Source organism: Bufo bufo, chromosome 11 (assembly GCF_905171765.1).
Source record: "Bufo bufo chromosome 11, aBufBuf1.1, whole genome shotgun sequence".
Classification (NCBI taxonomy): domain Eukaryota; kingdom Metazoa; phylum Chordata; class Amphibia; order Anura; family Bufonidae; genus Bufo; species Bufo bufo.
This window is the reverse complement of record NC_053399.1, coordinates 10,285,724-10,308,312: the sequence shown is the minus strand read 5'-3', so window position 1 is coordinate 10,308,312 and position 22,589 is coordinate 10,285,724. Positions and strand designations below refer to the sequence as shown.

Genomic DNA, 22,589 nt, shown 5'->3' with positions numbered 1-22,589 from the left:
ACCTGCAAAGGGAAGCTTACATACCTGCCTACCAACGCTGGCTCCGTGCTCCTTCTCCTCCCAGCTTGCGATGCTCTGCAGGGCTACCTCGCTGACAACATCCAGTTTGACATCGCCGCAGCCATTCACTGGCCACTGAGGTGTCCGGCTCCCCTTACTGCATGACAAATGGTCACATGATCCAGTCTCTGCCACAGGCAGGATGTTGACAGTGAGGTAGGTAGCCATGCAGAGCATCGCAGGCCGAGAGGAGTGCTGAGCCTGCCATGTAGGGCAGGGGGGCTGTTGCCAAAACCCCCCATTCTTGCAGAACCCTTTAAAGGGTGAATGAGTTATGGCGTTTGAATTGAGGAGTATCATCTGCGGTGTGAAGGAGTTTGGGGGTCTAGAGTCTTAACTTTGGTTTCTAGTCTGGTTTTCCTACTAAGAAACAATAATAATAATAATAATAATAATAATAAAAATAAATCTTGATGCAAATAGTTTGGGAAATGTTAACAAGACGATATCTGTTGGTGCACAGCTTGGACCCTCACCCTGGAGAGCACACAAAGCTCTGGTCTAACAGATTACACAAAGGACCAAGAACACAAAATTCATAGCTCAGACCTACTGGAGTATTGCTGGCGACATAAGGGAAGGGGGCTCTATGATGGGCTAACGGAAAGCAAGGGGCCCATATCCTGTTCTAGCACAGGGCCCCTTTGCTTTCTGTATCCACAATCCACATCTAACGGTTCTCACCATAATGAAGTGTAGACTTAAATGCTCCACTGGAGTCCTTGCTGAAGGTGTTGATGAGCTGGCTCGCCACAGAGAGGCCGATTCCATAGGATAAGTTCTCAAAGGTCTCTACCGGTGAGGGGGCGGTGGGCTCCCAGAGCAGCAAATCATTGCTTATCCTAGAAAAGACACACATTCAGTAACAGCGAGGATGACCGAAACAAACCCGCATTTATGGTCACATTCACCAGTCTGTCCACAAACGTGTAAGGACCACTTGTTATGAAGGGTTGTAATCCATGCACCAACTGCAGGAACATAAAGGACATGTCTCCTCTGGCAGTCTACGCGCGAGAATGGAATCTACGGCAGCTCGGAGCTGCCAGAGCTTTCAGTCATTATTTCCGCCAGTCTCTGGCCTACATCATGATGAATGTGACGGGTGCGATGGCCTTGCCCACATCCCACCCTCACCACGCCTTTTAGTAAGGCTGCTGAGAGCAGTGTACAATGTCAGTTGCGACTTTAGCATAGCAAAAGTCGCAAAACTGGGGTTTGTGACTAAGCAAAAAAAAATAAAAAATTAAAATTAAAAAAAATATATATCTTTTGAACAGTAAAGAGGCCAATTTTGAAAAATTGGGTCACATGCCCATACACTTTAAACAGGGTAATCTATTTACACTGGCGTTATTCTTTTCCGGCACTGAGTTCCGTCCTAGGGGCTCTATACCGGAAAAGAACTGATCAGTTTCATCCCCATGCATTCTGAATGGAGAGCGATCCGCTCAGGATGCATCAGGAGGTCTTCAGTTCAGTCTTTTTGACTTTTCAGGACAGAGATAATACCGCATCATGCTACGGTTTTATCTCTGGCCAAAAATCCGGAACACTTGCACATTGAAATGCATTAATGCCAGATCCGGTCTGCGCATGCTCAGACTGCAATTTTTTTTTTAAATAAATAAAAATGCCAGATCCGGTTTTCCGGATGACACCGGAGAGACGGATCCGGTATTTCAATGCATTTGTCATACGGATCAGAAGCCTGATCCGTCTGACAAATGCCATCAGTTGGCATACGTTTTGACGGATCCGGCGGGCAGTACTACCGGCGACGGAACTGCCTGCCGGAATCCTCTGCCGCAAGTGTGAAAGTAGCCTAAGGCTAGTTTCACACTAGCGCTATGGATCAGGCGGGCTGCGAGCAGCGGTTTTCTTCTAGCTGATTGTCGATTCCCATTATAGATAATGGGGCCAGGCGGAGAAGTACAAGCTTCGGAAATGATGGCATGCAGAGAGATCGATCAGGATGCTCCCTGCCGGAATAGACTGCCGGCTCCCTAGTGCTGGTGTGAAGCTAGCCTAAAGCAGAAGGAACGACCGGACCGGACATACCTGTTGTAGAGCTTCTCATAGAAGACTTTATTTGGTAGCATCAAGTACATACTGGGCAGAGTCAGCTCCAACACATAATGGGAGTTATTGATGGATTTCTCCTGGAATTCAGTCATTTCTATGGCATCTCCAGGCATCACCATCTGACAAAAAGATTTACCACAACTGAGTAACGCATGCTCTGCACAAGTACAGAAGAGGACTTCTTAAAAAAAAAAAAAAATGCATAATAAAGTTTGCTTTTCTCACCATATTCTGACATCCAGATCCTGTGAGGGCTTGTATTTTAAGGGGCGAGCTGTAGTTTTGATTGGCATCATTTTAAGGTACATGAGGCAAGTTGAACAAACACGGCATATTGCAGTCTATGGCGATTCCAGAACAACTGACTGGCACCCTTTAATTTTTGCTGCGGGTGGTCTATAGGAGAACTGGTATAGAGGCTGCAGTTGCTCTTAACTGTGGCACCTGAGGGGTTAAATGACCCGGATCGGAGTTCACTCCTATCCTAGTCACTGTGGGCAGCTGTCAGCTGTATAACGGAGCCAGTCCTGCCACATATGGAGTGTGTGCAGCTCATGAGCCCACTCCATACACCCCTCCTGCTATTAGGATGCAGATGCACATGAAATGTCAATAAGGGGTTAAAGGGCAACTACACTTTTATATACCTTTTGATCGCGGAGGGTCCGAGTGTTGAGATTCACTAACATAAAAGCCGTTCATCATCTCTGCGGTGTATGGACCCCATTACTTTCTATTGGCCCATGCACCGCACAATTGGCTCTCAGAGGCCTCTAGTGCTCAGGTGGACGCTTCTGCTCCGTTTTTAGAAACTAGTGGGTGTCTTCACAACCAAACCCTCACTGATCAGAACGTCCGACATAGACATCGATTACATATTGCACCCGATTGGTAGGGGTCTGGACCGCAACCAAACCCAAGAACTGACCGTACTAAATGGAAGTCAATATGAATGGTGAGGGTCCAAGCAGCTGATTTTACCCAATAGGATCTATGACATATCCAGTCAATATGACAGCCACCAAAAAAAAGAGCCCCGGCACCCTCCACCTCCGATTCAGCACATTACACTGATCTCACCTCTTCATTTTCAAACATGACCCTTCGAGAGGAGAACGGTGACGGCTCTGGACGCCTGAAGTCACAGACATCTTTAAGTGAGTGGGAAGTTCCTTCATCATCCTCCTGAAATCTTCCATCGACTTCATCATCTTCCTCTGCAGAGACTCGCTCCAGGATGGAGTGCACAGCGATGGGATTGATTCTCAGCACAATCCTTCAAAAAGGACACAAAGTTTTCATTTAAAGAGCAGTGATGTGGGCTTGAGTTACAAAAAGTTCCTCAACTTTATAACATAACCGGTGTTTCAATTCCTCACTATTTTAAAGAGCCCTGCTTGCTGTTACACAGAGGAAGAAAATCTGTACAGATCTAATGCACAACTGTATTCTGCGTGCAGATCCCTTGAGAGCAAGCACCAGAAGAATAGTGAGTGCAGCTCTGGAGTATAATACAGGATGTAACTCAGGATCAGTACAGGATAAGTAATGTATGTACACAGTGACTCCACCAGCAGAATAGTGAGTGCAGCTCTGGAGTATAATACAGGATGTAACTCAGGATCAGTACAGGATAAGTAATGTAATGTATGTACACAGTGACTGCACCAGCAGAATAGTGAGTGCAGCTCTGGAGTATAATACAGGATGTAACTCAGGATCAGTACAGGATAAGTAATGTATGTACACAGTGACTGCACCAGCAGAATAGTGAGTGCAGCTCTGGAGTATAATACAATGTAACTCAGGATCAGTACAGGATAAGTAATGTATGTACACAGTGACTGCACCAGCAGAATAGTGAGTGCAGCTCTGGAGTATAATACAGGATATAACTCAGGATCAGTACAGGATAAGTAATGCATGTACACAGTGACTGCACCAGCAGAATAGTAAGTGCAGCTCTGGAGTATAATACAGGATGTAACTCAGGATCAGTACAGGATAAGTAATGTATGTACACAGTGACTGCACCAGCAGAATAGTGAGTGCAGCTCTGGGGTATAATACAGGATGCATACAGGATATGTAATGTATGTACACAGTGACTGCACCAGCAGAATAGTGAGTGCAGCTCTGGAGTATAATACAGGATGTAAATCAGGATTAGTACAGGGATATGTAATGTATGTACACAGTGACTGCACCAGCAGAATAGTGAGTGCTGCTCTGGAGTATAATACAGGATGTAACTCAGGATCAGTACAGGATAAGTAATGTATGTACAAAGTGACTGCACCAGCAGAATAGTGAGTGCAGCTCTGGAGTATAATACAGGACGTAACTCAGGATCAGTACAGGATAAGTAATATATGTACACAGTGACTGCACCAGCAGAATAGTGAGTGCAGCTCTGGAGTATAATACAGGATGTAACTCAGGATCAGTACAGGATAAGTAATGTATGTACACAGTGGCTGCACCAACAGAATAGTGAGTGCAGCTCTGGAGTATAATACAGGATAAGTAATGTAATTTATTTGCAAAGTTATTTAAAGGAGTTGTCCAGCTTTAGGTACATTTTGAACTGTCCTCAGCAGCATGATGCACCTGTTGAAAAATCAGACTTATCTGCCAACTGCTGCTCCACTCAATGTTCTTCCGATACCCGCTTTACTTTTGGTATAGATGGGGTCACTGCAGCCCATGACTGGCCTGAGCGGTGACATGTCCCCCAAGAGGCATGTGACACAATGACATGCTACTTGTGGACATGTCACCACAGAGGCCAGTGATTGGTCACAGCAGCTCAAGTGTCCCCGTCTAAATGTGTATAGCCCTAGGAGCAGAAGAATCGCTGAGGAGCATCTGACCGGGAACTGAGCGGTAGGGAACAGGCGAGTGTATATTTTTATTTCAGTTTTTAGGTACGGCGCAGTACTGGCCAAATGTGAAAAGTTGCCTAAAGTTGGAACACCCCTTTAAGGAAGACAGAAGTAATGGATATTTATACTGTGAAAGATAAGAAACCCGGATAAAGTTAAACAAATACAATATAATTTTCTGACTGTAACACAGGTAATGAACCTTGGCCAGTCAAAGTTGTCAGATGTGGTCATATCTCCATCCACTCCATTGTTCTTCTTCACAACCTTGAGGAATTGGATCTGCTGGCCATCGCTGTCCTCCTGGAAGGCCCCTGGATAAGACACAGAGTGAAGAACGGATGGACTCTCTCATTAATACAGGCGGGCTCAGTGACGCTCACTGGACTCTCTACTGCAGGTGCCTACCCGTTAGCTCTCTAAATGTGAGCTCCAGCTTCAGTTGTTCCGGGGAGCTGCCGCTACGGACCTCAGTCTTAAACTCCACATCGGAAAAGTTTAAATGTAAGACTTCTTTTTGGAGGGATTTCTTGAACCAAGGACCTCGCTCTTGGTCGGATCGGAGGTCAGGAATCGGGAAGCGCACGGCAAGGTTGAGTGACGGTGCGGAAACCAGGACGGATGTCCTTGTGTTTGCAGGAGATCGAGAGTCGTCCAGAAGAACCTCAGGAAAGTCTTTGTGCTGAAAAACAGACGCACAATTATATAAACAGCCTCTCCTTTCATGTAGAATTTGGCAGGTTTGTCATTTTGCCACCATTTTCCTCCAGCTGTGCCAACAGGTGTCTGACCAGTCGTCACGGCAGGAGGTGCTAGAAAGTAACTGCACATGATTTACCTACGACTGTGCGCCAATCACAATAATCGGCTTTACTACATTTCAACAGATGTCAGTGGAAATTCTTCATCCACATGTCGACCTTAGATTTAAACTTGGCCCCTATCTACAGGATAGTTGTACGATTGGTGGTTTTCCAAGAGCTGGGACCCCCCCCAAATATGGACACTAGGATCCTGTGTCCTTCTGTATAAATGGAGTGACATTCAGGCATGCACACTGATGGGATTGCTGAACACAGTACTTGGCTATCTCTGGCAATCCAGTAAAAAAAATGAATGTGGCAGCAGTTCGAATGCTTGACTCCAATTTATTTGACTGCCCAAGTCTCCCCTTCTCATGATTAAGGAGAGTCCCATTGGTTAGATCATAGGGGAGACTTTTATTACATGGTACACCCCCTTAAAGCTCTTCCGCTCTTTTGCTTATTTCTGCTGCATAGAGGCGCCTATGCAGCAGAAATAATTTCGGCCATATTTCACTGGCGTGAGGCTGTGGTGCCGTTACCTGCGGGTGCCCTGGAGGGCCACTGTGCAAGGAAAATGCCCTTGGATCTCTGGACTGGTGGGGCACCCACACTGATCATAATAACATAACACGCCCAAAGGATACGCCATAAGATTAATAGAAGGCTATGATATCCCTTTAAGAAGGGACTTTGGTTGGCAAAAGGACCTGTGGCTGACCCTAGGGGGACACAGGTCACCTGGGCTGTAATAAACCTCTCCTGCAGAACTTCAGTCTGACCATTCTTTAAATTGTTTAAGGACTGACATCAAACTCCTGATTTCCCTGGGGCCCGTTCCACGACGTGTGGCCTTGTGCCTTTATATGCTCATAGCGCTCCCAGGTATCTTCTCATAATTCACAGCATGGGGTCAATATTCCATGTATATTGGCCTGTCTAATGGGCTCAAGCCCAACCTTACCTTTACCTATATCTCCCTTTCACAGGGAATAAAAACATACACCCACCAGACTAATGTGCTTGTTGTAAGACGTGAAGAGATGTGAGGTCATCATTTCCACGGTTCCCAACTTCTGCACCTGCAGTAGCGAGTTTAACCTGTCCACGATGGTGATGTCGAGCTCGCAGGAGGCAGACGACAGCTGGACGTGCAGCTCGGACCTCTGTGGGAGAGAACTCAGGCGCCCAGAGCTGCCCTGTGCAGAAGACAAAGGGTGGCATTACAACGTGGGAAGAGACTGTGCATCGCATCCCTAAAACCTAAACCTAGGACTGCGGAGAGGGATCATGCAAGAAGCTCTGTAACAAGCAGTGCATCGGAGTCTGAACGGTAATCAGCCTCTAGATGTAAAGAAAAGCAGTCCCATTCACAGACTGCAAGCAGAGATCTTACAAATGCTAAGAGACTGAAACACAAACCAAATTATAAACATGCACATCATATGCTGTGGACAAATTTGCATTGAGTTATTTCATTGTTCGTTGGCTCCCTACAGGCACAATTATCTAGTATTTATTAAAGGGGTTTTCTGGGACTTAAATATCAACAATCAGTTGTTAACCCGTTTGGATACCGGAGGTTTTTTCATTTTAATTTTTCTTCCTTATTTTCCGCGAGTCATAACTTTTTTATTTTTCCGGTCACATAGCTGTAGGAGGGCTTATTTTTTGCGGGACAAGTTGTACTTTCTAATGCCACCATTAATTATGGCATAAAATGTTGTTGTGGGAAGCGGTAAAAAAATAAAAATTTGAAAAAAAAAACGCAATCCCTCCACCGTTTTACGGGTTTTGTTCCCACAGAGTTTTGTTTACGGCAAAATGCCCTTCATTCTCTGCAGTACGATTATAACGATACCCCATGTGTATAGGTTCTTTATGTCTAAATAGTGTAAAACTAAATTGAAACTTTGAGAATTTTTTTTTTTTTTATATAACCATATTCTGACCTCCATAACTTTCTTATACTTCTGTTTACTGAGCTCATTTTTTGCGGAACAATCTGTACTTTTAATTGATACCATTTTGGAGTGTGAGTGACTTTTTGATCACATTACATTTTTTGGCAATGAAAAAACTGCAAATTGGCCATTTTGACCCTTTTTTCCCGTTACGCTGTTGTGTATTTTTTTTTTTTTCCCATTTTAATAGTATGGGCATTTCCGGTCGCGGTGATACCCATGATGTTTATATTTATTGTTATTTAGGCATTTATTTTTTAATTATAGGGAAAGGGGGTGATTTAAACTTTTATATATTATTTATCATTTTGTTTTTAATTTTTTGTGATTATTATGTGCCTCATATATGAGCTTATTAAATTTTTTATTTTTTTGGGGTTTATCAGGATTATTTAGCGTATTTTGCTCACTTTTCCTCATTTCTTATCCTGGCCTGCCATCTGGTGGCCAAAATAAGAATTGCAGTTTGAATACTATTCGCGTACTCACTAAAGCTACCAGTATTCAGCACAACTACCTATGCCCGGATTGGACACACGGGGCATAGGTAGGAAGCCCGGAAGCGCATTTAGGTGCAGTGATCTCACTTGATCACGGCATCTAAAGCATTTAATTACCACGACCGGTCACGGTAATTAGCCGCAGGTCTCTGCTGTGTGAAACAGCAGAGATCTGCTGGACATGACGCCCGCTGCACATCGCACCAGCGCCGCACATGTACGGCGCTGGTAGCCTAAGGGTTAAAGATGCTGCGGCACTTGGATGAACATGGCTGCCCTTTCCTTGGCCTGTGTTTAAATTCAAGGAAAACCTCTTTAAGGGCTCTTTCACACCTGCGTTATTGTCTTCCGGCATAGAGTTCCGTCGTCGGGGCTCTATGCCGGAAGAATCCTGATCAGGATTATCCTAATGCATTCTGAATGGAGAGTAATCCGTTCAGGATGCATCAGGATGTCTTCAGTTCCGGTACGGAACGTTTGTTGGCCGGAGAAAATACCGCAGCATGCTGCGCTTTTTGCTCCGGCCAAAAATCCGGAACACTTGCCGCAAGGCCGGATCCGGAATTAATGCCCATTGGAAGGCATTGATCCGGATCCGGCCTTAAGCTAAACGTCGTTTCGGCGCATTGCCGGAGCCGACATTTAGCTTTTTCTGAATGGTTACCATGGCTGCCGGGACGCTAAAGTCCTGACAGCCATGGTAAGTGTAGCGGGGAGCGGGGGAGCAGTGTACTTACCGTCCGTGCGGCTCCCCGGGCGCTCCAGAGTGACGTCAGGGCGCCCCAAGCGCATGGATCACGTGATCGCATGGATCACGTCATCCATGCGCATGGGTCGCTCTGACGTCATTCTGGAGCGCCCCGGGAGCCGCACGGACTGTAAGTATACCGCTCCCCCGCTCCTCGCTCCTACTATGGCAACCAGGACTTTAATAGCGTCCTGGCTGCCATAGTAACACTGAAAGCATTTGGAAGACGGTTCCGTCTTCAAATGCTTTCAGTACACTTGCGTTTTTCCGGATCCGGAGTGTAATTCCGGCAAGTGGAGTACACGCCGGATCCGGACAACGCAAGTGTGAAAGAGGCCTAAAATGCCTTACACGTTGCTGCTGTAGAGTCTGTGCAGCTCCTGTACATAGCTGGCTGTGCTGCTGCTTCTGACATGGATGTGACAGCACAAAAGGCTGGGTCATCTGCCCGCTCCGCTCTCCTACTACTTCCCCACAATCCACTGTAGCAACCTCATGTTCCATTTTGGGGCATATGCACCGACAGGTGCTCAGGGCACTTAAAACTATTTTTTTTGTGTGGTTTTTCTAATGAGACGGCAGTGTGGGTATAAGCCATAAGCCAAACCCCTATCCAGTTAGCATCTGTGTCACCTGTGCTCCTCGGTTTTCTAAACGCTTGCAGTGTAAGTGAACGCACGGAGATGACCGGCAGTCAGGATCATTATCCAGGGCAAATTTCAGCAGCTGGAAGACAAATATGAATTATGGAAGTCGCTCTCATCATAATGAGGAATTATACAATGATGCGGGGGGCTGCGTACACTGAACATCTGCAACCCTACTTTGGGTTTCAGTGAATGGAAAGGGTTACGGATGCCATTTACAGGCTGAAAACCCATCCTGACCCTGTACTGTTCACACAGCTGCATGCATGGTTTGCTACAGTGTGTCAGAGCAGTACACAATCAGGACAGGTTTACCCCCAATTTCCATTCACCAACACTACACACAGATTGGGTTACTGATAAAATATTCAAAAGCTGCATATTTAGTTGTGAGGGAAAGCCCCTGTATGTAGTCGTAGTGTGAACCATGGCCAAGAGCAGCAACACAAATCCACGCCACTTCCTGGCTATGCTGCACACTACACCAATGGGCCAGGTATGCAATAAAGGATCAGCACAGGATTTTGGTTGCATTTGTATGGACTGCCACGACATGTTGAGAGTCGTAGTTTCTCTGTAGATGAAAACCATTAATGTGGAAAAGCTGAATTAAAAAATTGCCACTTTTCAGTGGCAGCTACCCCTTTAAGAAGGTGAATGACCTGAGATTCTGAAGAGCATAACAGGAGTAGTGTTCCTCAGCACATCATTCGAGTCTAGGAAGATAGAACTGTAACCCCCCAGCTGTAGAAAGGCCGTACCTCCGTGTACTGAGGAGGGACACGCTGCGAGTCACAGGGGAAGAGACACTCCAGGAGCTCCATCTGACCAACGCACACATCCGTGCCGTAACACCGGGAGCCGGACCGCTGCCGCTGCTCATGGGAGATTTTTATTTGTGTCCCTATGAACCTATTAAGACAAGCAAGTAGATTGTCAGATTATAAAAAATAACATTGATTAGGTCATTATGTACACAGTGAGCCCACCAGCAGAATAGTGAGCGCAGCTCTGGAGTACAATACAGAATATAACTCAGTATGAGTAAAAGATAAGTAATGTAGTATACTGTATGTACTAGGGTTGTTAAGGGAATAGAATTTTCGATACTTTTGTCCGGTATCGACCTCGATACCAGGATTTGACAATTTTCGATACTAGGCTTCGCTATTGCGCAGCCTAATATCACAGCATGGAGCGCGCTGCTGTCGGCGCGCTCAGTGTTCTCCTCAGCAGCACAGGGGAGAAGGAGTCACTCTCCCCCTGTGCCGTCGCTGCCACCAATGAGGAGAGAGGGGGCGGAGGAGGGGAGGGCGCACTGCGCCACCAACGAAGGTTAAATAGGACCTTTCATCAGTCCGAACATTGTAAAGTAACCATCAGGCTGTGTAGAGCAGCGCCCCGGGATCTCCCTGCACTTACTATTATTTCGGAGCCGCTCCGTTAGCCCGCTGTGTCCCTTGGTATTCGGTCTCTTGGTAAAACTGGGAGGAGCCTGCCCTTGTTCTCCCTGGGCGTCTCCTTCTCCCAGGCTGTGAGCTCTGCGCTGTGATTGGACAGCGCTACAGCCTGGGAGAAGGAGACGCCCAGGGAGAACAAGGGCAGGCTCCTCCCAGTTTTACCAAGAGACCGAAAATACTGAGGGACACAGCGGGCTAACGGAGCGGCGCCCCGAAATAATAGTAAGTGCAGGGAGATCCCGGGGCGCTGATCTATGTAGCCTGCTACTTAAAGTCAGGACCCATGAAAGGTTGTCTTTAACTTTTAATACAGGAGGCAGGTGCCGGCAGCAGAAACACATTGCCGGCACCCTGCCTCTGACAGGGAGCTGCAATCAGCGGCAGTTAACCCCTCAGTGCGGTACCCAAGGGGTTAACTGCCGCTGATCTGCTGCCAGTACCCGCCTCCTGTATTAAAAGGTCAATTATCATTGGTGGCCTCAACTCCCCCAGTATTAAAATCATTGGTGGCAGTGGCCACAGGGTCCCCTTCTCATTGGTGGCAGTGGCAGTTTCTGATCGGAGCCCCAGCTGTGTAAGCCTGGGGCTCCGATCGGTTACCATGGTAGCCAGGATGCTACTGAAGCCCTGGCTGCCATGGTAACATCCCTGATGCTGTGTGCACAGAGCAGCACGGAGCGTGTGAAGTCCTATTCACCCTAATAGAGATCTGTCAGGGTGAATAGGACAAGGGATTAAAAGATCCCAGGTTCTGGCCCCTAAGGGGGGAAATAGTTATTAAATAAAAAGTTTAAAAAAAAAAAAATAAAAAAAAAAAAAAGTATTTTTTTTATTTTTATAAAAACACAGAGATATTAAGTATAAATCACCCCCTTTCCCAATTTTACATATAAAAATATAAATAAACATTACATATCGCCACGTCCAAAAAGTCCAAACTATTAAAATATAAAAAAATAAATAAATCTATGCGGTAAGCGCCAGAGCAGAAAAATAAATAAAAACTGCGCGATTGGCCATTTTTTTAAAATGCAGATTGCACGTGGCTTTTTTGGCGTTTTATTTTTTTCACGTGGTATCGAATGGTATCGAGTATCGCAATACTTTTTTATGGTATCGAAACCGAATCAAAAATTTGGTATCGCAACAACTCTAAATATTATTTAGATATTTAGAGACATCAACAAAGCAAATGCAAGTAAAATGTGACACAATTCATTCATACCTGAGGTGATCGTGCGTGCATGCTTCAGCAAAAACATTCCGTAAAAAGGTAAAGTCCTGTTGTGCAAAGGTTTGTGGATCCAGCGTCTCAATGCGGCTGAAGAAGCTGAGAGACAGCGGTGTCAGTGGATTAGGGCTGGATGTGCTCTCGGTTGGTGGTAGAGGGTCAATATGTAGCACCGAGAAGGACAACGAGCCCACAGCAAGTCTGAACACGAGCTCAGGCCGAGAGTCATCCAGCGACACAGATCGGTTTGGTAGTGCTGTAATAGAAAGCGCAATTATATGTGCAGCCAAACATACAAACATATCCACCATACATACAATATGCCAGAGGCAGTTGGTGTGGAACTAAAAGCTCCAGTAAGTTATGAGGGTCCCTCCCTGGTGTACCGTGAAACTGATCCGGTAATTTCAATGGCATTCTGTTTAGGCACAAAAAGGGACGTCCCAGAATAACTTTTCCCCTATCCACAGGATGGGTGATCGGTATTAGTCGGACCCCACCGATCACGAGACTGGGGGTCCTTGAGTCTCTTGAGTAAACAGACTGTCACGCTCGCACGCAGTTCATCTCTATGGGACTGCCGGACGGCTGTATTCCATCTTGCTTTGGCAGTCCTATAGAGTTGAATAGAGTGCAATTGTGACCGTTGCTCCATTCACTCTTAAATCCTCTGTGCAGCATTCTCGTTAATATTTTCTATGTGTCTGATAGCTCACATTACACTTCTCATTTCTCCCGTTACTGGATTCCTGTGGTCACACCCTGTCAGGCAGCGGAAAGAGACTGCATACATGAATTGGCGCTGATGCTGCTGTGATCACAGGACTTTATTAGCTAGCAAGTTCCTTCGACAAGACACAAGGCTAACTCCATTAGAGAAATATATAGCTACAAGAAGTAGAATATCACTACTAGGGCAGTGCCGCTTTGTCATCGCAGTGTGAGAAGGTCCCACTCAAAGAGGCAACCTTGGCGTGGTGAATGGGCTTATGCCTTTTGATCAAAATGTACACTAATGCCTCTTGTACAGTATGCAGTATAGGGGGCTGTACACTTTAATATTGCGCTGAGAAGAGAGTTCAATTTAGATCTAAGAATAGCATTGTGGATGTGCGATCCAGTTCTGTTTTTCTCCTATTGATACAAGTAGAATATCACTGTCTGCACCTGCAGCTCGCATCAGCAGGGAGAAAGTAAAGCGTAGCAGTAATTTTTGTCTTTTCCTACTGAGCCCTAGACTGAATTTAATGGAGTGTACAGTCTACAAGTGAAGGAAGCTAATAAACTTAAAGGGAACCTGTCACCGGGATTTTGGGTATAGAGCTGAGGACATGGGTTGCTAGATGGCCGCTAACACATCTGCAATACCCAGTCCCCATAGCTCTGTGTGCTTTTATTGTGTAAAACAAAACGATTTGATCCATATGCAAATTAACCTGAGATGAGTCCTGTACGTGAGATGAGTCCAGCGTGAAGGAGTCCAGCACCGCCTCACATTCTCAGAATCTCCTCCTTGCTCCCCGACGTCAGACAGCCAGAGCGCCGTAATCTCGCGATGCGCGAGCAAGCGCATGCGCAGTTCCTTCCCCGAGGCTGATGCCAGCACAGGGAAGGAACACTATGAGGACACTGAGCATGCGCTAGCTCGCGCATCGCAAGATTACGGCGCTCTGGCTGTCTGACGTCAGGGAGCAAGGAGGAGATTCTGAGAACGCGGGGCGGTGCTGGGCTAGCGGCCATCTAGCAACCCATGGCCTCAGCTCTATACATCAAATCCCAGTGACAGGTTCCCTTTAAATGCTTTATTTATTTATTTATTTTTTACCCCCCACACCCCCAACAGTACCTTTTCATTGCTTTACATTATATTTTAAAGTTACACTCATGTTATGTTATATGAACAAATACAAATTTTACATCAGTATCTGTTTTTTTAGTTATTTATTAATTTGAATAGTTACCGTAGGTTGTATATTAATTAGTACATAATAGGAAATATGAAAAATAATTTGTCGTTATAGTTATATATTTCATTTTATATAAAGTAATTACCGGTAATATATGTATATGAATATATAATTAATAGAAATATTAACGACAAATTATTATGATGTTATTAACTATTCAATTGTATTTAGTTTAAAAAAAAAAAAGGGGGATGGGATGGTTGGACAAAAAAAGTCCACGGCACTCCTCTGTAGATTGGGGGGGGGGGGGGGGGGGGGGGGAGTGTATTTCTTCACACATATACATAATATACATGAATAAATACACTTTTTCGGCATGTGTAACTACTAATGTCCATACTAATAATCTTATTGCAATGCTAAAAGACCAGCTTAACTTACAGGTTCTGCGAAGGGAGTTTTGCTGCACACTAGGTTTGAATGAAGCCCCTCGTGCTGCCGGCTCTTCCAATCGACCGTGCTCCTGGTAGTCACTCCATGCTGCCTAGAAATAAACAGAAGAGAAATATTCTTATAGGGACAAGTGGCTATGTGCTGGTAAACCAGAAGTTAGAGCGGCGGTAATATCTTGGTAATTCGGTCTTATTTACTTACAGGGATACCGGCCTCATCTTCTACTTTACATTGGTGGATAGTTTTAAAAACTAAATCTATTAGTTATTTGTATAAAGCATAAAGACACCAAGACCTCGGTTGAGGTTGGAGCAAGATGACAGCTACTTGGCAGAAGCTTTTTAATTTATTTTTTAACATAATTTGTTGGGGGGAAAAAAAGGCATTTTGTACATTTTCTTTTTTTTCCTGTACTTTATTTTTATTATTGCATAGAGGGATTTAGATTTTCATTTAAGTATAATGTACTGGCATACATCATATATCCATGTACTAATGGCAGATGAGCTGTGATTAGGGCATAAGTAAATCAGGCTGACCTGGGGTCCTTCAGGGCACCTTGGGTATCCACCCACATTAGTTATGGGCCTTCACTGCGTCACAGAGATCCCCAGTGACACAATCATATGGTGGTGGGGGTGGGGGGTCTCCGAAAGGGAGTCTTCCTCTCACTGATGCAATCAATCTTGAATGCAAAATTCAACAGGTTAACTGGCAGAGCTGGTCTCTGCTGTCAGTGCGGAGCTGTGGCTGTCAATCACAGGCATTGACTGGCTTCTGACCACACAGACACGCTCCTACTGATGCGGTCCCTGACTGCAGCTCAGGATGAGGAGTATTCTTGTTCTGTGTCCTCAGGTGAATCACTGACTCATTTGGCTGCCAGCCCTCTATACCAGGCATCCTCAACCTGTGGCCCTCCAGCTGTTGTAGAACTACAACTCCCACAATGCCCTGCTGTAGGCAGACACCTGTAGGCTGTTCGGGCATGCTGGGAGCTGTAGTTTTGCAACAGCTGGAGGGCCGCAATTTGAGGATGCCTGCTCTATACATAGACTGTTTGAGGCTGTACTCAGCCGATCAGTGAGGGGCCCACAAAGCAGCAATGAAGTTTAGCTTATACCATGTCTAGATAGATACATATACATAAAACTATACCTACCGCAGTGCCCCCTAGTGGTGATCCAACAGGAGAATTGTTGTAAGTGCTAGTCAGTGACAGGTCTAAATCCACTGTTGGTGGATCTCCAAGAGGTGGGAGGGAGGAGAGGCTGTGAGACATGTCCATATCTGCCATCGAGAAGAAAACTTCTTCATCTAAATGGGGGAGAAAACTATTTTATATTTACAAGCACTGGCAAATGCTAAATTCTCTGTACATACAGGGGGAGCGCCCCGCTCCTTACCATGGCTAGAAGGGGTCTTTGCTGTGTCTGTCTCATAGAAGCTGTGTTCCGCAGATGCCCCCCCGGACAAGTCTTCCTTTCTCAGATACCGTTTCAGCTCCATCTGAAGCCGTAACTCATCCTCTTGTTGCATCGGGCGGCTCTTCCTGTCTTTTCTAGACATGCCCAATCGGTCAGTGGTTTCTGAGAACAGCAAAATGGGCCGAATACACGTCACAAACATAGAAGCAGCTCCATACAGGGGAGAGGCAGTCAGGTCCGAGACAGAAAGAACACTGGGGGACATCCAACAAGCAAAAAAATGCACCGAACCGCGCCTAAGAGCAGCAGAAGACCGTTCTGAAAAGGGTCTACAAAAATAGTGTGGATAAAAGGGGCCAGAAAAAAAGGGTCACATTTATACATGGCGTGAACCATTATTTTGGTGCGGAATATGGATGTAAAGTAAATCTAACTTCATTGTGTCTATTTGCCGTATTTGTCTAATCTAGTTCTAGGACGTATCCCAGCTTCTATAGAAAAACCACGATCAGTGCCGTTTACAATGCCATGGTTGTTCCCTACTGAAGACAGTGGAAGAAAAACTGCAGCAAAAAGAAGCCACATGATGAATCATGTGACGGACCATGTGATAAGCGCAGTGACATCACCACAGGTCCTTTTTCCTCCTGGGCATCAAAGAAGAAGACAGAAGAGAAGTCTGGCTGTGCGAACAAGTGGATGAGGGGAGTTAAATTATTTGTAACCCCTTTATCCCTATTGTACTATGCATTCTGTATTAAGAATGTTATTATTTTCCCTTATAAACCATGTTATAAGGGAAAATAATAACATCTACACAACACCTAACCCAAACCCGATCTTCTGTGAAGAAGTCCGGGTTCGGGTCTGGGTACCAAACATGCCGATTTTTCTCATGCGTGTGCAAAACACATTAAAACACTTTGCACTCGTGGGGAAAAATCGTGCATTTTCCCGCAACTCCCCCGCACGTCACCAGCAACGCCCGTGTGAACCCAGCCTAACAGCGACTCTTATTGCAGAGAACTTAACAAGTCCATGTATCACAATGTTGGAGACGCAGTAATACTATATTTGCCCTGAAGTGGGCGCTGTATGAATGGCAGCTGTGTCTTCCTCTGGCAATTATGGACTCCTTTGCCCTTATTATTTACATTTTTCTTTGCTTTCAAAATTAAAAGGGTTTTCCAATATAACTGATGTCGTATCCTCTGCATAGGTTATCAGTTTCTGATCGGTGGGGGTCCCACACCCGAGACCCCCGCTAAACAGCTGTTTTGAGAAGGCACTAGCGCTCCTGTAAGTGCCGCAGCCTTCACGCAGCTTACCAAGCACAGCGCCGTACATTGTATAGTGGCCATAATTGGTATCGCAGCTCAGCCTCATTCACTTCTATGGGGCCGAGCGGCGCCTAAGCCATGCGACTGATGAACGCATCGTTACTGGTCTAGGGAAAGCTGTGAGAGAAGGCCACTACTGCGAGCACCAATGCCTTCTGAAACAGCTGACCGGCAGGCATCCTGGGTGTCGGACCCCCACCGATCAGATACTGATGACCTATCCAGAGGAAGTCTCGGAAAACCCCTTTAAGCAACTTTGTACAGACTTATTAAAAATGTCCTAACAGTGCTTTACCTAGATGCTGGTGCATCTGACAAAAATCTATCAGAGCTCATCCTAGGAGGAAAGAGCAAACAGGCTGCAGATAGGGAGAAATCAACCAGGCTGTGTACATGTGTAAAGAGAAATCAGAGCACCCACAACAGATCCTGCAAGAAGAGGGAGAGGTTCACACTCCACAGCATCAGCGACTGTCAGTACAGAGGGTAGGAGATTCATGAGCTATAAAAAGGGAAAAATCAGTCTATGAATGAAGCTGTGCTGATACATGAGAGCTAGTGAAGACAGCAGCATCCTGGATGCACAGATTCAGCGTGTATTACTGGGAGGGACACCTCACAAAAGAAAACTCTGAAACTAGGAGGAGATTGTTAACTGAATATCAGAGGGTCTGGAAAAGAGATGCCCATAAATTTCAACAGATTTCTGATGCCGACCTTGCAGCGATCAGCTGACTGTGAGGTCACTTTCAATAGAAAAAGGAGCTGTTTTTAAAAAGGGTTTTCCAAGATTATTTTTTTCTTTACTGATGACCTATCCTGTGGCTAAGGGCACTTTCACACTTGCGGCAGAGGATTCCGGCAGGCAGTTCCGTATGCAAACTGATGGCATTTGTCAGACGGATCCGGATCCGCCTGACAAATGCATTGAAATGCCGGATCAGTCTCTCCGGTGTTATCTGGAAAAACGGATCCGGTTAAAGATCCGGCACTAATACACTTGAATGCATTCTGGCAAGTGTTCAGCCTTTTTGGCCGGAGAGAAAACTGTAGCATGCTGCAGTATTTTCTCCGTCCTGAAATGGCAAAAAGACTGAACTGAAGACGTCCTGATGCATCCTGAGCGGATCGCTCTCCATTCAGAATGCATTAGGATAAAACTGATCAGTTCTCTTCCGGTATTGAGCCCCTAGGACGGAACTCAGTGCCGGAAAAGAATAAAGCTAGTGTGAAAGTACCCGAAGTCATCAGTATCTTATGGGTGGGGGTCACTTGGGGGCCCCCGCTAATCAGCTGTTTTGATAAGGCAGCATCACTCCTGTGAGCGTCGCTGTCTTCTCGCAGCTTACCAAGCACAGCGCCGTACATTGTATAGCTGCTCTGGTATTCATTTGAATGGGGCTGAGCTGCTCTTATGCCACATGATCGATGAACGTGACATCACTCGCCTTGGAAAAGCAAAGAGAAGACCGCGGTCCTAACAGTAGCGCCACTGCTTTCTCAGACAGCTGATTGGCGGGGGTCTCGGGTGTTGGACCGCCTCACCTATCTAATACTGATGTCCTATCCTGAGGATAATGCTTGATGAAGACTTGTCTAAGTCAAAACGTTGCATTGTATGCTGCTGATGGAATAAAAACACTTTTTTTTGCACAAATTGAAGAGTGCCGCCGCGGATACTTCTACTATTTTGCTCTCCTGAGGATAAAGTAATCAGTAAAAAAAAAAATATATATATAATAATAATAATAAATAAATATCTGAAAACCCCTTTAATGCATTCATGCTCAATGGAGAAAATCTGCTTACATAAACCCAAATCACACAGCTATGAATCCCAGGAAAAATAATAATGCTATAAAACCACAGAAAAATGTTTATATTAAAAAGGGACAGTAATAAAAGAACCGGCTTGCACCATAAAACATTAGCCATTTCTGCACAAATTCATAAAAATTTGTGATGATGCATTTTAGCTGGAAACCCATTAACACGTGATAACAGCCGCCTGAAGCGAACACTGCAGCAGCGGATTAGAGAACGTAAAAATGAACAGATGTTTTTTGGAAGGGTCAATGAAAGGACAGGGCTGGAGGAACGACGTGAGCTTTATCTGGCGAGGTCAGAGGCTTTCTTACCTGGCCCTGCAATGGACGACAGCATGTCCAGCAGAAGGTGAACTTGTCGAGGAGAAAGGAAGACGTGAAAAGAATCCACCCGACCGTCCACATCCAGCTGACGCCAATCAGATGAAGGTAGAAGAAAGAAGAACAGATCAGTATATTCCCCTCTGTTGATGGCACCATGGAGATTAGTGGGGCGCGAGTATCAGCACCCCTAACACTATCTGCAAGGGATTATCAGTCATTTCCACAAAATAATGTGACTAACGGCTCATTCACACGTCAGTGTTCGGTCAGTGATTTCCATCACCAGGTGCGGCTCTAAACACAGAACACGAGCAGATCTTTCCTTTATACCTGATGTCTGTGGAGGCTCCGATCCTGGTTTTGGCTCAGTCACTGATGGAAATCTCTGATCAAACACTGAAGTGTGAATTAGGCTACTTTCATACTCGCATTTTGTGTGGATCCGTCTTGTATCTGCACAGATGGATCCGCATGAATAATGCAAACGCTTGTATCCATTAATAACGGATCCGTTTGCATTATTCATTTAAAAAAAAGTCTAAGTCAAAACGGATCCGTCTTGACTTACATTGAAAGTCAATGGGGGACGGATCCGTTTACAATTGCACCATATTGTGTCAGTGAAAAACGTTAGGCTCCGCATACACCGCTGCAAGCTGCGTTTTAGTGACCGTCTAAAAAACGCAACCGAGACCAAACGCAGCCAAAATGATGCATTCTGAGCGGATCCTTATCCATTCAGAATGCACTGGGGCTGAACTGATCCATTTTGGGCCGCTTGTAAGAGCCCTGAAACGGATCTCACAAACGGACCTAGAAACGCCAGTGTGGAAGTAGCCTAAGGCTTAAATCATAAGGTTATTTCTATCACAGTCAATGATGGTAAATTCACAGACTATGTGGACCAAGGAACCCAAAGCTAACTGGTGAGGCAGCCATCGCATTCAAGAGGAGAATGAATGGAGAAGTGGCTGCACGTGTGTGACGGTTCACCAGAAAGTGAGTTATAGAAACAAAAGAGCAGACATGTTCAAATGCTTCCAGAACTCCCATACAAATGAATGGTGACAGCCCCACACATGCGCAGTCATCTCTCCAGTCAGCTTTCATCAGGCAGGTTGGGGGGCCCTGACCTCCACATAGGTGCGGGTCCCAAAGGAGGGACATGCATCAATCAGACAGCAGACTCCACTCTTGGGACATGTTCAACATGGACTTTGGTACGAATATTATACAGAATTCTGGTTGAAAACACGTGAACCGACAAGATTCTGGAGTCGGTTTCTGCACAGAAAATGCGTCTGGTAGCCACGTGTGTATTAACCCACTGAACACAGCGAAACAGTGCGTGGATCTGCGACAGAAGTCCAAGGCTCAACTCAGGATTGTCTTTAAATTAATCGACTGGTTTTTCAGCTTGAAAAATCAGCCACCTGAACAGTGAGTGTGGATTTACGGAGCACATAACGCACTGCAAACCCACACCAAATTACAGTACACGAGGATGAGGTCTTGAAACAGTCATCCACATGTAATGGAAAGGTTCTGAGCAAAGAAAAAAAAAAAATAATAATAATAATAATAATAATAAATCTAGCATTCTGCAGGTTGTCAAATCTGGAGCACGCTCTATCTGCTGTGGAAATGGAGCGAGCTTTGCCCGTGGATTTTGCAGTAGCCCGCAGTGGATTTATTTGCCCGTGGTCTGGCAAACAGACTCTGGATCGGTTCCTTCTTGCGGCTCCTACGCTTTTCTTTGTCTATCTGTTTCATGTGTCACTGACCTTTGCCCCCGGAAGGACTTCATTCTGTTTCAGGATTAGCCCCAGCTCAATTTTGCCGACCAGCGTGGCGATCTGTACTGGGTCAGAGGGAGTGACTTCGGTTACGCTCCTTGTGAACTGTGGATGGGGCTCAAACACTGGTTTGGGGTTCCAGCTCGGAGACAGTTTTGGTTCAGTTTCCTGAAAAACAGCGATAGATCTCACAGCTCACTGATTGCACCTCATTGATTACCACCAATATCACAGAATATCACTCCCATCAGCCTCTGGCCCACAGGAACACATTTTCCTGCACTTGGGAGGTTGAAGGAAATAAACGTTAGGTCCTCCTGGTCCTATTCTAGGAGACAGAACCTGTTACCAAACGACAGCTTCTAGCATGTCCCACAGGCCTGATGGGGGCTGTCGTTTTGTGACACCTGAACAACTACAAATTGGAGACCACTGACCGAGGACACGGCAGAAGTCGCACTCATCAAAATGAAAGATCTAGAAAGAAATATAGGATATGAAGTTGCTTTGGACAACTCTTGACATATGCAGGTCTGTGTATTACAGGGACAGCCCATCTAAGGGGTGCTGGCATATTAAAAGTGATAGCAAATCACATCACTTTATCATCAGTGCAGGTCCAACCTCTGGGACCCCAACCTATCCCGAGACTGAAGATGCCCCAGCCCTGATTTGACGTGCAGCCCCTTCTAAGCTTTATCCGCAGAGTTGCACCCCGGCCCAGCTGTGCAGGGAACTAATGATGGCCCTATTCACCGAATTTTCATAAAACTTTTGATATAAATCATAGAGACACATCAAAAGTTTAGAATGGTGGGGGTCTGAGAAAAGTGCTTGCACAGCGTGCCGTCTCTCCTCATTGCAGGATAGGAAGCGAGACACACTCAATAGAAAGTCCATGGGCCCATTTCTCCTCCGTCCCCTGCAGGGAGGAAAGAGAGGATGCTTTGGGCGCACTTTTCTCTCCTGCTTCTTGGGATCAAAACTTTTGATACGTACCTAAGACATATCAAAAGTTTTATGAAAACTCAGTGACCTTTCAAAGGGCTAGCCCCTTCGGGACATTTATAGCATACATGTCCGACAGGTGCCCATCTCTAGAATAGTGCCCCTTCTCAGGCTGCTGTGGATGG

General features: G+C 45.6%; 1 protein-coding gene across 3 annotated transcripts in view; it reads right to left on the bottom strand.

Moving 5' to 3' along the window:
* ATG2B (autophagy related 2B) overlaps window positions 1-22,589 on the bottom strand; it is a 59,553-nt gene that overhangs the window by 31,798 nt on the left and 5,166 nt on the right. For all 3 annotated transcript variants that reach the window (XM_040412454.1, XM_040412455.1, XM_040412456.1), the window contains exons 6-19: window positions 21,445-21,624; window positions 19,649-19,745; window positions 16,150-16,332; window positions 15,906-16,060; window positions 14,732-14,834; window positions 12,378-12,639; window positions 10,454-10,604; window positions 9,679-9,771; window positions 6,844-7,032; window positions 5,439-5,712; window positions 5,233-5,344; window positions 3,226-3,421; window positions 2,122-2,264; window positions 745-902 (exon numbers count right to left, since the gene is read on the bottom strand). In XM_040412454.1, the coding sequence (XP_040268388.1) occupies window positions 745-902; window positions 2,122-2,264; window positions 3,226-3,421; window positions 5,233-5,344; window positions 5,439-5,712; window positions 6,844-7,032; window positions 9,679-9,771; window positions 10,454-10,604; window positions 12,378-12,639; window positions 14,732-14,834; window positions 15,906-16,060; window positions 16,150-16,332; window positions 19,649-19,745; window positions 21,445-21,624 (2,296 nt within the window). The remainder of the gene's footprint in view (window positions 1-744; window positions 903-2,121; window positions 2,265-3,225; window positions 3,422-5,232; window positions 5,345-5,438; window positions 5,713-6,843; window positions 7,033-9,678; window positions 9,772-10,453; window positions 10,605-12,377; window positions 12,640-14,731; window positions 14,835-15,905; window positions 16,061-16,149; window positions 16,333-19,648; window positions 19,746-21,444; window positions 21,625-22,589) is intronic.